Consider the following 16,617-nt stretch of genomic DNA (forward strand, 5'->3'; position numbering starts at 1 on the left):
GAGCAGGACAGTGTGTCGCCGGAGAGGGCAACATCGCGGCAGCGTGAGGAGCATAGTGTGGCAGAGGTATTAAGAAGGCTGTTCGTATGTTATGCATGTTTGGATTTATGAATAAGCCAAATTTCGTTGTAACTTCGCCATTATACATATTTCGAGAGAAAAAAAAAAGTGATAACATGTTCAATGTAAACAATGTAACAGATGGCGCTAGTAGGACGGTCTGCAAATATAGAAATATGAATATTTAAGCGTTCCCGTAGTCTTAAAATTCTAAAATCTGTGCAACATGTGTTAACGGATGGAAAGAATTTTATGGTAATCAAGTCAATTTGTAACTGCAACGTAAAATTGGGCACATAGTTAGTTTGGCCACCCGTCAACAGATGACGCTAGTAGTCTCAATGTTGTGATGTTGTACTTCGGGGTTTGAAGACGAAAATTTATGGAATACGAGTAACGTACCTGTAACTTCTGAATTTTACTGATGTAACTAGAAATCGTAAAGATTGGAAATAAGTAGTTAAATTATAAACTGAAATAGATACCATACACTTAACTCTAAAGATAAAGCGATCAAGCCCACTGGTGGCGAAGGGAATCGAACCCGGGTTTCCAGCTATCGTGGGCGATCTATTTCAGTTTATATACAATTTAAATATAGTAGTGTTACTACTAAAAAAACAAAACAAAAAATGTTTATAAAATAATTTATTTGTTTCCTACATACATTCCTACATTTGAATCCAATAGATGTCGTTGTGCTGTGGCGCATCTCGAAGTTAGTTGTCGCTATTAAGATTTTTCTCGGAATAAGGACCTGTGTTGTACGAGTACCTACTGAATTTTGTTATGGTGTGAGAATTAGCTAGGGATTCATTTGAGCACACTCAGTGTACCGTGCGGGAGTTTTGTGAACCATTTGACTACATCGACCGCGCTCCCCTTTGCGCTCGACTGCTGTGATGCTGTCCTCAAGGACGATGTCGAGCCTTTGGAGCTTCGCCAGTTTAGTACTTAGCATTATTTACACACCCTTAGGCTTATCTACACACCGCCTATTGTACTCTTACGATAGTACTCTTTATTATACTGTGGCCTTTCACTTCGCCTTCGCGCACGCGCACACCCCACCCCAATAGTACATTACGATAAAAGTCGAAACGAGTGGCGATAAATTAAAACACGGCCGTATATGCACGTACGACCTTTTTCATATGGCCCTTTGAATGTTTGACCTGAAAAGAAATATACTAGTTTTACAGTAAAAGGGATGACACCATCTACAGTACAATGCTGCCACTTTTTAATTTCTACTCTTTTTGGTCAGCCTGTACCGAAAAACAGGTGCGAAGAGAAAATTCTTTACTTGTGTCCAAGTCAATTTATTATCTAACTAGCATTTGTCCGCAGCTTCGCTCGCGTTAGAAAGAGATAATAAAAACCGGCCAAGAGCGTGTCGGGCCACGCTCAGTGTAGGGTTCCGTAGTTTTCCGTATTCTTCTCAAAAACTACTGAACCTATCAAGTTCAAAACAATTTTCCTAGAAAGTCTTTATAAAGTTCTACTTTTGTGATTTTTTTCATATTTTTTAACCATACGGTTCAAAAGTTAGAGGGGGGGGACGCACTTTTTTTTCCTTTAGAAGCGATTATTTCCGAAAATATTAATATTATCAAAAAACGATCTTAGTAAACCCTTATTCATTTTTAAATACCTATCCAACAATATATCACACGTTGGGGTTGGAATGAAAAAAATATCAGCCCCCACTTTACATGTAGGGGGGGTACCCTAATAAAACATTTTTTTCCATTTTTTATTTTTGCACTTTGTCGGCGTGATTGATATACATATTGTTACCAAATTTCAGCTTTCTAGTGCTAACGGTTACTGAGATTATCCGCGGACGGACGGACGGACGGACGGACGGACGGACGGACGGACGGACGGACGGACGGACGGACGGACGGACGGACGGACGGACGGACGGACGGACGGACGGACGGACGGACGGACGGACGGACGGACGGACGGACGGACGGACGGACGGACAGACAGACATGGCGAAACTATAAGGGTTCCTAGTTGACTACGGAACCCTAAAAAGTAGCCTATGTCACTCTCCATCCTTCCAACTATATCCATTTAAAAAAATCACATCAATTCGTCGCTCCGTTTTACCGTGAAAGACGGACAAACAAACAAACATACACACTTTCCCATTTATAATATTTTAAAGGTATCATTGCGTCTACGTGTATTGAAGCATAATATACTAATTTTATTCCCAAGGGAATAATTGATTTAGTTTTAAAAATTAATACAATCCGTACAATACTTCAGGCAAAGCATGTTTCAATCTGCCAAGGATTTTTATTGCACAACCAAAATTTTACTATTAAGCTATAAAATATATTATACGGTATGAAAAATGCATTTTATTTATGTTTTACAATTATTTCAGTGTGTTTGGATTTATTTCGTAAAATTTAACTCAGTTAAATTGTTATAATTCACAATCTGACAATATGCTCTATACTCGCGCTTGACCGCGTGCGTACGCGAGGCACCCAGCGTTGCCTAGCAACGGAGAGTACAACAGATATTTAAATGAAATAAGTACAATTTTAGTTTAAAATAATTATATGATTTATATGCTTTTTTGAACGTTGCATTTAATTTATATGCAGTATTTTCGTGTTTGTTTTCGTTCAAAAAGTGTTTGTTATCAAAAACAATGGATTTAATATGAATAATCTGATGTAGATGAAGATACACTACTGGCCCCGTAGCCGAATGGCATTTCTCCGACGCCAAACGAAAGCGATACGCCGTTCGGATTAGTGCATTGTGCTAGCCAGACGTGTGACCGCAGCGCATTGTCTAATTGCAATTAAGTTACAAAAATAATTTTCTTATCGCACTGGTCGGCCGCCCGGCAGCCGAACACGTGTGCGCATCCTTTTGTTAAGCGAGTAGGTAGTGATGGATTGTAAGTGGAGTTATAATGGGTGACGAAAATAGAGGACATGATTTGTACAATATAAGTGATGACGGCAGTGTAACATCGATGCGAAAAAATAGTGAGACTGACCTAACTTGTGAAAGTATGGATTTGGATTATCTATCTGGGAGTGCTAATGAAAGTGTAATGAGACCTGACCTAAAACGTACGAGAGATGAAGAGGAGAAGCAGGATGGAGAAGAAAAGTGGAACTTAATTGGCAGAACACGTAAAAGAGTAGACAGAAAGAACTCTCGAAGCCCAATATTAAACGGAAGTTCTATGAATAATAATAATATTGAAGTAAGTGTTACTAGCAAGGACAAGATGCCAAAACAAATTGCACTTTCCAAAATTCTGAAGATTAATAACATTAAAGGGGTACTTCAAGTGAAATATGTCAATCTATATAAACTGCGTTTATCATTCGACGCGGAGACAAGTGCGGACATATTTTTAAACTCGGCCGAAATAATAAAACTTGGATGGAGGTGCTACAAGTCATCAGAAGTGGGAATATCTTACGGATTAATCAGAGATATTGAAATAGAATTGTCCGATGAAGATATTACAGCTAATATTACGAGTGATATTGACCTTATATCCGCGAAACGTTTAAGTCGTAGGTCAAATGACGAGGGAGGATGGACCAAATCAGAAAAAGTTCGATTAGGGTTTAAAGGCAATACGTTACCACCATACATCTATATGAATGATTTAAGAATAAGAGTGGAACCTTATGTATTTCCAGTAACTCAGTGTTCCAAATGCTGGAGATTCGGACACACGTCGAAGGTATGTCCATCGAATAGAGTTGTTTGCCCCAAATGCGGAGGAAATCACAATAACTGCGAAACCAAGATCTTTAAATGTGTAAATTGCAGCATGAATCACATTTCATTAGATAGAAAATGCCCAATATTCCTAAAAGAGCGAAAAATAAGAGAAATAATGAGCGAACATAACCATAGCTATCAGAAGGCATCGTCTCTTTACTCTCCGCCTTCTCCGCCTATTCATATGCCCGCATTCCGCACCGAAATGACGGCTGAAGTATTAACTGAGAGAATGCACGCAACTAGTCAAGAACCGACAACTACACCAAAGACTAGAGACACTCGGGAAGCTGATAGTTATGCCTCAATTGTACGAACGCAAGCAATTATACATCACGAAAAGACACAATCTCAAAAGACGAAACCCACGAAGAGTACAGGAAAGAAAAAACCAAAACAACGCGATATTAGCGACACTAAAGAGTGGGATATGTCATGCTCAGAAGATACACCTGAAAATACATCAGATGAGAAAGAGGAACCGACAAATAAACAGCGAAATAAGAGAGAGAAATTGATGACATTCAAACAGTTACTGGATAAGATTAAAGGAATATGTTTTTCATCTAAAGAAGATATAAGGACAAAATTCGGCATCATAATTCAAGTATGTATTCAGTGGGCTATTAACTACTTATTAGAAAATATTTCGGATATACCTCTATTAAGTTATTTGACACATTCAAGCAATTAAATATTCTGCAATGGAACGCACAAAGTTTGAAGAACAAAATATTGGAGCTAGAATTATTACTTAATCAAGAAAAGGTGCATATTTGTATTATTAGTGAGACATGGCTAAACACAGACATTAAGATTAGAATAAGTGGATATAACATTTTCCGATTGGATAGAAACGATGGCTATGGAGGTGTATGTATCTTGATTCACTACTCTATTCAAGCTCAGCAATACGCAATAAATACATTAAACACCGGCATTGAAATGATACATGTTCAACTATACAATTGTCACGATTTAAGAGATATTGTTGCAGTATATTGTCCACCGAGTATCAGTACATCACAAAATGACTGGGACCACCTTTTTTCAAAATTTAAAGAAAAATCTCTGATATTGGGAGACTTTAATGGACACCATTCAAATTGGTCAAATAAATTTAACCAAAGGGGGACGCAAATCTTCGATAGCCTGGTTGATTATAATTTCATTTCCTTAAATAATGGCCAACCAACTAGAATAAAAATGGTGAACGGGAGGCTGCAGAGCTCATCACCAGATATTTCGATTGCATCAACAGATTTAGCCCTGAAAACAGAGTGGACAGTTACCAACGAGTCTTTGGGCAGCGATCACCTTTTCATAAAATTACAAATTAAAATGAATTACCCTGTTGATATAATGAAGAAGCGTAACTTTAAAAACGCTAACTGGGACGAATACCAAAAGTATCTTGAAAATGCCTTTTCTAATTTCGTCATGTCTGACAATCCGCAAGATATGTACAATTTATTTTTAAAACATTTAAATGAAGCTGCTGAACAACATATCCCAAATATTAAATTTAGTCGAAATCCCACAAGCAAATTTAAGCCAAAACCGTACTGGAACGCGGAACTTTCAGGAGCTGTGGCTGAAAGAAGACTAGCACTGGCTGAATTACGAAGAAATCCTACCCCGCAAAATCTAGATAGGCTAAAAGAAAGGACTCGGATCGCTCAACTTAAGATTAGAAAGGCTAAAAGTCAGAGTTGGCAAACATTTTGTTCATCAATAGATACATCTACGTCTTCTGGCGATATGTGGTCTCGCATGAAGTGGCTAAAAGGCATTAAGTCAAGCAGGGCTTACACAGACAGTGAAACGATCGACAAACTATTGCATAACTTAGCGCCTGATTACGTGCTGCCAGTAACCCCAAGTTTTAAGTCCAACAACTCTTCCTTAAGTTCTGAGATCTCACGCCAAGAGCTTGATAGCTGTATGAAACCAAAGGATACCGCCCCAGGATGTGATGATATCTCTTACACTATGTTAAAGCATTTACCCGAATGTGGCAAAGAGATTTTGTTGCGTCTGTATAACATATTTTTTAAGAATGGTTATGTTCCATATCAATGGAGAAACATTAAAATAGTGGCTATTCCGAAACCTGGTGGTAACGTACAATCTTCCAATTCACTACGCCCAATATCATTAATATCATGTATTTGTAAGATCTTTCATTCTATATTAAGCAAGCGACTTGAATGGCACTTTGAAAAAAATTGTATATTTGCTGACGTTACGACTGGGTTTAGAAAGAGTCGCTCATGTGTTGACAATTTGAGTCGCCTTGTGACGGACGCACAATTAGGTAAAGCAAAGGGTCTTATGACTTTAGGTTGTTTTATAGATTTGGAAAATGCTTACAATAACGTTGACATATGCTATTTAGTAAAAACATTGGATAATTTTGAAGTAGGAGCTCAAATATGCAATTATCTATGGAACTTCCTTAAGGAGCGTATACTTAAATGTGTCGTTGCAGATACTTGTATCAGCAGACATAGCGGTCGAGGCTTGGCACAAGGAGACCCCCTCTCGCCTTTGCTATTTAACATAGCAACGATTAATATCTGTAGAGAAATAACCAATGTGACAGTTTCGCAATATGCTGATGACTTCGTATTATACATTACTGTCAAGAATGTTAATGATGGCATATTTGAGATCCGCTCTGCTTTAGACATGTTTAATGGTTTATTAAAGGAGAAAGGCCTAACAATTTCAGGAACTAAGAGCAAAATATGCGTTTTTGGCAAGCATATAAAGGCCGAAGCAATAGACATTAAAGTAAACGAAGTATCTTTACAAGTTGTTGATAATGTAAAGTACTTGGGGTTGTGGCTTGATCGTGGACTGAGATGGAAGCGGCACATTGATGAAATAACACAAAAATTAACTAAGTCTATCAATATTTTTAAAGTACTGACTGGGCCCCGTTGGGGAGTACATCCTAAGCATTTAAGACGACTTTATATAGCTCTTATTCGTAGCCGATTGGATTATAGCTGTTTTCTTTATGACACAAGTGCAAAATATAACTTATATAAATTAGACAAAGTCCAAAACCAATGTATGCGAGTGATAGGTGGATTCATCAAGAGTTCTCCTATACATGTTATGGAAAATGAATTGCATATTCCCCCACTACACATTCGCAGGCTATATTTGGCTGGAAAATACTATTTGAAATCTAAATCCCTTCTCAATAATCCTACAATTAATGCAATTTCCAATTTATCTCAAACTGTGGACGGCGGTCGACAGTATCGCAATAAAACACCCCTTTTAGTTTCTGTTCACAATCATCTGAAGGATGTCCCAGTTCAGTCAAAAAAACAACTGGAAATGTTTAGTTTAGATACTTGGATAAATAATATTAAATTGTCTGATGTCATCAGAATAACGCTAGAACCCATTACCCAAGCCAAAAGACTGTACGACAAAAATAAACTCAAATCTAAATGCGCAAAGTATTTGGACGAAACATATGGGCTCCACTACAAAATATTTACAGATGGTTCGAAAAATAATAATATATCGGGTGCCGCTTTTTATGAACCCCATAGTACACTATCAGTTAAGTTTAGTATATCAGCCGATGTCTCAATTATGCAAACGGAATTAGTCGCGATCTCAGAAGCATTATCTTGGATAGAATCAGTGAATGGAAAAGAATTTGTAATACTGACAGATTCAAGGAGTGCCCTTCAGCACCTGGCTCGATGCACCTCGAATTATCGAGGAGCACCGATAGCCTACTCCATATTAAAAACAGTTCGCAAATTAAAACAACAAGATAAATCAATTACCCTTCAATGGATACCATCTCACATCGGTCTCGCAGGTAATGAGGTGGCAGACATTTTAGCAAATGAAGCGGTCAGCGACGGGATTCCATTTAGCATAGTACCTACATTTATGGATTCAATAAAAATAGTTAAAAAACATTGTAGGCAGATGTGGAGTGAATATTTTGATGACAGATCGTTAGATAAGGCGATATGGTATAAAACGACCCAGCCACAACTCTTAAGAAACCCATGGTTTGAAGACTCCTGCATGAGTCGACATGAAATAGTTTTAGCGTTTAGACTACGTTCCGGACACATTCCATTAAATAAATTTGCATATTTAATGAAAAAGGTGCCGTCGCCAAACTGTGACGAATGTGATATTTTGGAAGATGCATACCATATCATCATGGAATGTGTCCGGAACGAAAGTGCGAGAAAAGATTTCAAGAATAAAACCTTATTTGAAGTTGGGGGTTGCAACCAAATCTTGGGGCAACCACTATCTGAGGATGCAAAAAGTTTGTATAAACTTGTTGCGTTAGGATTAAGTAGACGATAAAATGTATTGTTTATATCTGTACAGAGCGACATCGTCACAACAGTGACAAAGCTCTTTAAATAAAGAAAAAAAAAAAAATTCTGGAACGAATGCCACAGGACCCGCATTCGGGGAAATTAAATAGTAATACTAACATTCATTGGTGTTTACCTGCGGGGTGTTCCCGTATGCTGCATAGCGACCAATCAATTTGTACCACTTTCATTTGTTGTTATCTCGCCTGCGGGGACTCCCCGTGTGCTGTATACCGAACGAGTTATCGACTAATGAAAATGCGCCATAAGAACCTTATAGAAAAGTATATAATGGTACATTACGATACAAGTGCGTAAAAAAAAGGAAGTTCGAAACGAGTGGCGATACATTAAAACACGACCGAAGGGAGTGTTTTAAATCGACACGAGTTACGAATTTCCTTTTCGCACGTGTATCGTACGACGTTTTTCAGTATAGATGAGCCTCCGAAGTTTCGACCTGGCATATAATGAATCACTTCTCGCACTAGTGCGTGATAAATACACCATCTGTACTGAGAAATATATTATACATATTGAGCGCCGAGTAGGTAATAAAAATATATTTGTCTAGCAGTTTGAAGACACATCACGATGCAGACGAAGAAAGATGACCACGCTTGCAGGCACGCGTGCACGCGCCAGGTATGTACGAGTAGAGGATACGCCATCGCCAGCCGTAGGTTAGGTACTATATCCCAGTTATTGACTAATTTGTCCATGTTTTTAAATCTTGATTAATTGATATTTTACTTGATGTTCCAGCCGGTGGAAGCGACACCACAAGCTAAAAAGAAGGTAATTGTTACTAAACTTGTAAATCTGCATTTAAAGATCCCAAGTGTGGTACAATGTATTACAAATATCTTATTATTCGTAGCCTTCGTAGGAGAAAAATTACATATATGACATCGAGCATGCTCCTATAAATCTTGGAATAAAATTGTTCCACCCTATTCTGATATCATTATGATTTTATGGGATTTTTAGTATAATCTCTTTGAGAAGTCGACACTGTTGAAATAAATATAGTGACATATGATATGCATAATGTTATTAATTGTTTTGCAGCCGTGCGACGTGTGCCCGCCGTGCCAGGCGCCCTGCAACCCCCTCGCGCCGCCCGTGAGTCTCCCTCCAGTGACAAACACTCACGCTCTGCAGTGACCTCAACTGGCTTGGTTGCACCAATCCGGAAGAACAATAGAGTGGACTACGGTTCGCTGCAGAGCGTGAAGGATTTGCCACTGTTGTACGAGTACATAGTCAGCGTTTAGTGAGCGTGACAGACACAAGCGTCCAGTAACGTAAACGTAACCCCCTGAGCTGATCGCGTGTGTCGTGTTGTGTTGCAGACGCCGGCGGAGCGCGAGGCGGCGGCGCTGTCCGTGCGCCTGCAGCAGACCGAGGAGAGCTTCAAGGCCAAGATCACCGAGGCGAGTGCTCAGCGGAGCTGCTCTGCTCTCTAACAACTTATCCATTATACACAGCTTTACCCTGCTTCACCTTGCACTAGACTAGCTGCACGAACAATAATACTAAATGTTACAATATTGTACAGTCAGCTGCAAAATTGCATGGAGAAATTATGAATGAATTCATTGATAAATTCGCCACGCATTTTTGCAGCTGGTAGTAGGTACATTTAGATGTTTGTAGGTTATAAAATGAAATGAAATGTATAGATAATGTTTAGTTTGAAGGTGTGTGTGTGTATTGTGTTGCAGTGCGCGGTGCTGCGCGCGGAGGTGGTGAAGCGCAAGGAGGAGGCGGAGCGCGAGCGCGGGCTGCGGGCCGAGGCGGCGGCGAGGCTCAAGGAGCTCGAGGACAAGTTCTCGCTGCTCGGTGCGCGCGCCGTGCACATGCTCGGCGTCAAGGAGCAGGCGCTCGAGCAGGTCACCGCTGCGTCTTACTCTCACGCAGGATCGTAGACGATGTGTGATGGAAGTGTCTGTTATAAAGAAGGGTGTGTTGTGTTGTGTGCAGGAGGTTGCGGTGAGCACGCTGAAGCAGTGCTACCGCGAGGCGCGCGAGGAGATCGACGAGCTGCGCATGCTGCAGGCCGAGCAGAACCTGCAGGTGCAGGACTACCGCGCCAAGGTACTCCTGCTTACACCTAATGTATTGGTATTGTAAATTAACTTGAAACTCATTCAGAGCTTGCGTTATTGATGACTGGTGTTTCCTCTCCTCCCCCCAGTACCAACGCGCGCAGCAGACCATCGAGGAGCAGAAGCGGCAGCTGTCGCTGCAGGACATGGACAACCAGCGCATCGCCGACCAGATCAACCTCGAGATACAGCGCATCAAGGTACCGCCACAACGAAGATAGTTCAGCTGTTCAGAGCGGCCAAAATAATACTTACACTAGAACCCTAATGACCTCTTGCGATTATTGATTCTAAACAGCAAATGTAGCTAGGGAAAATTATAGACGTAGTGCAAAATCCTTTACCATGGCGTGTTTCTGAACTCTTTCGTATTTGTCATACTGGCTCAGTACCTCACGACACGTTCTTACGTTTTGTGAAAATAAGATGGGAAATGATTATTCCGTACCGTAGTTGCATGTAACTTTAGTCCATATTAGTAACAAGGGATAGGTGACTCACCAGTAATAATAATATGTGTTTGGTAAATGTGTGTTGGTTTCAGCTGAAGTTCCAGGAGAAGCTGTCGGAGCTGTCGCCGCTGCCCGAGGTGCTGAAGCACACGCAGCGGCGCCTGATGGAGGCGCAGCAGAGCCAGGCGCTCGCCGAGCACAAGGCCGACAACCTGGCGCGCGAGCTCAGCACCGCCAGAGAGAAGGTAGGCAGGGCACAGCTGCACGGGCACAGTCGGGGGCGCAGCACAGCCAGGCGCTCGCCGAGCACAAGGCCGACAACCTGGCGCGCGAGCTCAGCACCGCCAGAGAGAAGGTAGGCAGGGCACAGCTGCACGGGCACAGTCGGGGGCGCAGCACAGCCAGGCGCTCGCCGAGCGCAAGGCCGACAACCTGGCGCGCGAGCTCAGCACCGCCAGAGAGAAGGTAGGCAGGGCACAGCTGCACGGGTACAGTCGGGGGCGCAGCACAGCCAGGCGCTCGCCGAGCGCAAGGCCGACAACCTGGCGCGCGAGCTCAGCACCGCCAGAGAGAAGGTATGCAGGGTACAGCTGCACGGGCACAGTCGGGGGCGCAGCACAGCCAGGCGCTCGCCGAGCGCAAGGCCGACAACCTGGCGCGCGAGCTCAGCACCGCCAGAGAGAAGGTCGGTTACAGTTGGCACAATGTAATTTGGTCTATAGGCATATGTTAGTGATGTTACCGCATGTTACAGTTGCACATGCTGCTGCACACGATCACGAAGCCGCCGCCCGAGAAGGGCCCCGAGAAGAGCTACGACGAGAAGATGGTGGCGCAGGCGCAGGCGCGCGCCGCGCAGCTCGCCGAGACCAACGCCTCGCTGCGCCAGGAGATCGAGCGGCTCAAGTGAGTGGGACAGAGACCAGTGCCTGATGGTGAATGATCACGTGGCTGTTTATAACGTTGTGTGTGGTGCGCAGGTTGAACGTGATCCGCATGGAGGAGACGGTGATGCTGACGGACAAGCGGCTGCAGGAGAAGATGCACGAGTGCGCGGCGCTGGGCGGCGAGCTGGAGCGCGCGCGCGACCACGCCACGCGCGAGATCCTGCTCGCCAACCAGCGGGTGAGACCTCATCACCTCACCACACGACACCAACCTTCTTCCTCCCTCACGACACGACACGTGCTCTTGTCTGGCGAGTGTCCTATAGATCCAATTGTGGGAACTTGTTTTGGTTTCGGCTTCCTACAATCTAGTGTCCCGGCGTATCTTCAGTTCTGACCAGGCATTTCCTTAGTTTGGGCACATTGTTGAGCGTCGTCTTCAACTATCAGTAATTTAAGATTTGACGCATGTTCGTAAAATTCCAGGCGGACACGGCGCGCGCCTGTCTCGAGACCACGGTGACGGAGATGGAGCGCAAGCTGGCGGCCGCAAACAAGTCGCTCTCCACCGCCGAGCTGGACCGGGACGAGGTACGTGGCATCAAGTATACTACAGCGCGCCCGCCTCGCCAGCGCGGTGACGGAGATGGAGCGCGAGCTGGCGGCCGCCAACAAGGCGCTCTCCACCGCCGAGCTGGACCGGGACGAGGTACGTGGCATCAAGTATACTACAGCGCGCCCGCCTCGCCAGCGCGGTGACGGAGATGGAGCGCGAGCTGGCGGCCGCCAACAAGGCGCTCTCCACCGCCGAGCTGGACCGGGACGAGGTACGTGGCATCAAGTATACTACAGCGCGCCCGCCTCGCCAGCGCGGTGACGGAGATGGAGCGCGAGCTGGCGGCCGCCAACAAGGCGCTCTCCACCGCCGAGCTGGACCGGGACGAGGTACGTGGCATCAAGTATACTACAGCGCGCCCGCCTCGCCAGCGCGGTGACGGAGATGGAGCGCGAGCTGGCGGCCGCCAACAAGGCGCTCTCCACCGCCGAGCTGGACCGGGACGAGGTACGATACAAATACTCTTCTTCTACTGTTATTTACTCAAAATCTCTTATAACAATATTATATAAACCAGCGATGTACGTAACGTAAACGTAACGTATGTAACGTTCTTCAACAAGACAATCCGGTCCACTTTGGTGTTGTAAAATAAAAATAAATAAAGTCTGACCCGATAATATTGTGTAATAATGTAATGTCTGTTATAAATCTTTGTTGTCTTTTGTATACTTTCTTTTTTGCTATTTTTTATTTTTATTATTGTATTCTTAAATTGTTATCTGTCGTGATCGTTTTCACCGAATGCCTTCATCGGAAGACCAGCGCTGGAAGTCGCCAGCAACATGCTGAGATGAGACCATTTCGTGTCACTTTTCTCTGTTAGCCTTTTGTGTGATTAACTAACTAACTATATTGTTATCGTCGTTGTTAAGTGCTTACGAATAAAAATATTTCTATTCTATCCTATAAATATAGGGGACACTTTACACAGATCAACTTAGTCCCAAACTAAGCAAAGCTTGTACTATGGGTGCCAAGCGACGATATACATACTTAAATAGATAAATACATATTTATATTTGCTTATATACATAGAAAACATCCATGACTCAGGAACAAATATCTGTGTTCATCACACAATTAAATGCCCTTACTGGGATTTGAACCCAGGACCGCGATCAGGATTCAGGTCAGGATTGACAGATTCTGGTTCTAACTTTAGACGATTTTTCTTTTGAACTATGTGGCTATGATGTTCCATAAACGACCATTTATAACCGTCATCAATGTGTTGTGTTTGTTTTATTAGTTGGTACATCTGTATAAAAAACCGGCCAAGAGCGTGTCGGGCCACGCTCAGTGTAGGGTTCCGTAGTTTTCCGTATTTTTCTCAAAAACTACTGAATCTATCAAGTTCAAAACAATTTTCCTAGAAAGTCTTTATAAAGTTCTACTTTTATGATTTTTTTCATATTTTTTAAACATATGGTTCAAAAGTTAGAGGGGGGGGGACGCACTTTTTTTTCCTTTAGGAGCTATTATTTCCGAAAATATTAATATTATCAAAAAACGATTTTAGTAAACCCTTATTCATTTTTAAATACCTATCCAACAATATATCACACGTTGGGATTGGAATGAAAAAAAATATCAGCCCCCACTTTACATGTAGGGGGGGTACCCTAATAAAACATTTTATTTCATTTTTTATTTTTGCACTTTGTCGGCGTGATTGATATACATATTGGTACCAAATTTCAGCTTTCTAGTGCTAACGGTTACTGAGATTATCCGCGGACGGACGGACGGACGGACGGACGGACGGACGGACGGACGGACGGACGGACGGACGGACGGACGGACGGACGGACGGACGGACGGACGGACGGACGGACGGACGGACGGACGGACGGACGGACGGACAGACAGACATGGCGAAACTATAAGAGTTCCTAGTTGACTACGGAACCCTAAAAACATAAAAATAACTTAAACTACTAAACTTCATATAACATAGAATAAATATAGGTATGTAATGTACATAAAATATTTACAAATAAATTTTTCACTTGATGTTTAAATAAATGACAATAAATCTGATCATTATTTTTAAAATCGGGACTTAATCGCGTATAACTACATATTAAACTGACCTCCAACGTTTCAAGGACGGCGTTGTCCCCGTGGTCTCGGAGAAGACTCGAGGGGGTGAGTCTTCTCCGAGACCACGGGGACAACGCCGTCCTTGAAACGTTGGAGGTCAGTTTAATATGTAGTTATACGCGATTAAGTCCCGATTTTAAAAATAATGATGTGTAATAATCGTGAAAGTTTAAATCAATAAATCTGATGTTTAAATCCACCATTAACAGAAGGAAAATAACAAGGGTTGAACTAATTATGAACGAATCTAAAAATAGTATTTGTGATGGATGTTACAAGCCGACACGTGTAGCTGGCAAAAGTTATGTTGTGTCAAATGTCAAGGGACGATCTGTCCGGTCCGGACAATGGAGCCTGTGGAGCCAGTTAACAAGAGTTCACTAACTTCGGTAAAAATGGTCGTCGAGGGACGGACGGCGACGGCCCGCAGCTCGCGGCGGTCCGTCCGTCAACTTTCCCAATAGCTAAAGCCCCATTTAGATGGTACGAGTTTCTCGCCTCGAACGTACGATTATCGAAGTACGAGAAAAAATATCGCATCATGTAAACTATGCGTACGATATCGCACGGGAGGAGGCGATAATCGCCTCGCCTTTGATGTTTGTATGTCTCCGTGTAAACAAAACACGTATGCGAGAATCGTATACGAGTTTATGCGCTACTCAGTCGAAATGAATTCTCTTTTCCTAGAAACAGAAATCATGTAAATCATGGTATTTTTATATTTATAGCTAACTCTCAGTAACTGCTAAAACCAAAAATAGAGGTAAATTAGGGTTATCATTATCAACATTATAGAGTTAATGTTTACGTGCATTTTACCCCATATGGAGTATAATGATATCATTTAAAATAAATCTTATCTATATTCTATGCTCAATTATATCCTAAACCTAATCGCAAGTATCGCAACTAAGATTTTATTAGCTAGGTAACGCTATGGTCGAATTTTTTAAATATTATTTTGGGTACTATTCAACTTAAATTCAAAAAAATCCAAAGTAAATTATATCCAATATTATAAAAAAACATATAATATATGCGTTTATAATTAATTAATGAGCAACTAAGCACGCAAGTTGACAGGCAAAACTCGCATGAAAATCGGTTCGCCCCGATTCGTGCGATAATCGCACGTTCGAGAAGAAATGTCATACGAGAACCGGTTTAGACGAGTCGAGAAATGTTATGGAATTATCTCCCGAAAATTCAACTCTCCGTCTAAACTATTTCGCCTGGCGATAATCGCCTGGCGAGTATCGCATACGATACTCGTATGCGAGTTTTTATTTCTCGCACGAATGTAAACGTTTTCGTACGATAATCGCCAGGCGATAATCGCATACGATAATGTCATACGAGTTTCTCGACCAAAACGGGCGAGAAACTCGTACCATCTAAATGGGGCTTAACTGTGTCATAAGTTTTCCGCTCCCCGTTCGTTCAAGAACTGTGACAGTTGTTGTGCGAATAAGTTTTGATACTTGTAATTTCTATTTGCGAGGACCTGTGACACCTGTGTTATATTATAATATGTCTATTTGAAGTAGCTGTTCCTGTAAAAATGTAATAAATCAGCCGACTGGCAGAGTGTTTATTTAGAATGGTTATATGTTGTAGGGGCATTCCACGAGAAAGTCGCCTACGACATGCTTTTGCCTTGTATGGTAGCTATTTGAATGAAAGCCGCAAGGCGCGAGAAAATACTGCCAATTTGTTAACCAAGTCATGAAAGGTTGTCAGACACAACGTCGCTTTCTCAGCGTGTTCAGAAGTATTAGAAGAATTGCATGTCGTAAGCGACATTGTCGTGGAATGCCCCTGTAATGAAGTTGTTGTTTGTGCGCAGACGCAGAAGCGCATGCAGTGCCAGCTGGCGCGGCTGGAGGAGAGCCTGGAGCAGGCGGAGCTGCGCGCGCTGGCGCTGGCGGCGCAGGCGGCGGCGCTGCGCCGCGCGGCCGGCGGCGACGACGCCGGCGCCGAGGACGGCCAGCCGCACTGCGAGTGCAAGACCTTCTTCCAGGACGCCTGACGCTAGACGCTGGCGCTGGCGCTGGGCTGACCGAAGCTGCCTGCACCACCCGAGGATGCGTGTCACAGCGGAGTTTAGATGCAACTCGCTCTGTCTGTAGCGAATTCGCTACGTCTCTGTCGCGCTCTGAGGCGCTAATATTAAGCAATGAAGAGCGATTGACAGAGACTGCCGATTTGTTTCTTGCGGAGCGAGCT

The 16,617-nt window shown here is 42.9% G+C and overlaps 1 protein-coding gene across 1 annotated transcript; it reads left to right on the top strand.

The window, feature by feature from the left end:
• Positions 1-8,788: 8,788 nt before the first annotated feature.
• On the top strand, positions 8,789-16,558 carry LOC125241738 (plectin-like). The gene is made up of 12 exons (XM_048150353.1): positions 8,789-8,861; positions 8,982-9,014; positions 9,288-9,341; positions 9,572-9,652; positions 9,944-10,111; positions 10,203-10,316; positions 10,417-10,527; positions 10,872-11,024; positions 11,534-11,685; positions 11,760-11,904; positions 12,153-12,257; positions 16,238-16,558. The coding sequence occupies exons 1-12, from the start codon at positions 8,811-8,813 to the stop codon at positions 16,418-16,420; spliced, it is 1,350 nt and encodes a 449-aa protein (XP_048006310.1). The 5' UTR covers positions 8,789-8,810; the 3' UTR covers positions 16,421-16,558.
• The last annotated feature ends 59 nt before the right edge of the window (positions 16,559-16,617 follow it).

Source organism: Leguminivora glycinivorella, chromosome Z (genome assembly GCF_023078275.1).
Source record: "Leguminivora glycinivorella isolate SPB_JAAS2020 chromosome Z, LegGlyc_1.1, whole genome shotgun sequence".
Lineage (NCBI taxonomy): Eukaryota > Metazoa > Arthropoda > Insecta > Lepidoptera > Tortricidae > Leguminivora > Leguminivora glycinivorella.

Excerpts from the sequence above, each read along its gene's own strand:
- LOC125241738 (XM_048150353.1), top strand. The coding sequence starts at position 8,811 with ATGCAGACGAAGAAAGATGACCACGCTTGCAGGCACGCGTGCACGCGC. Across the intron at positions 9,015-9,287 it reads CACCACAAGCTAAAAAGAAG|CCGTGCGACGTGTGCCCGCC; the intron begins GTAATTGTTACT and ends ATTGTTTTGCAG. Across the intron at positions 9,653-9,943 it reads TCAAGGCCAAGATCACCGAG|TGCGCGGTGCTGCGCGCGGA; the intron begins GCGAGTGCTCAG and ends ATTGTGTTGCAG.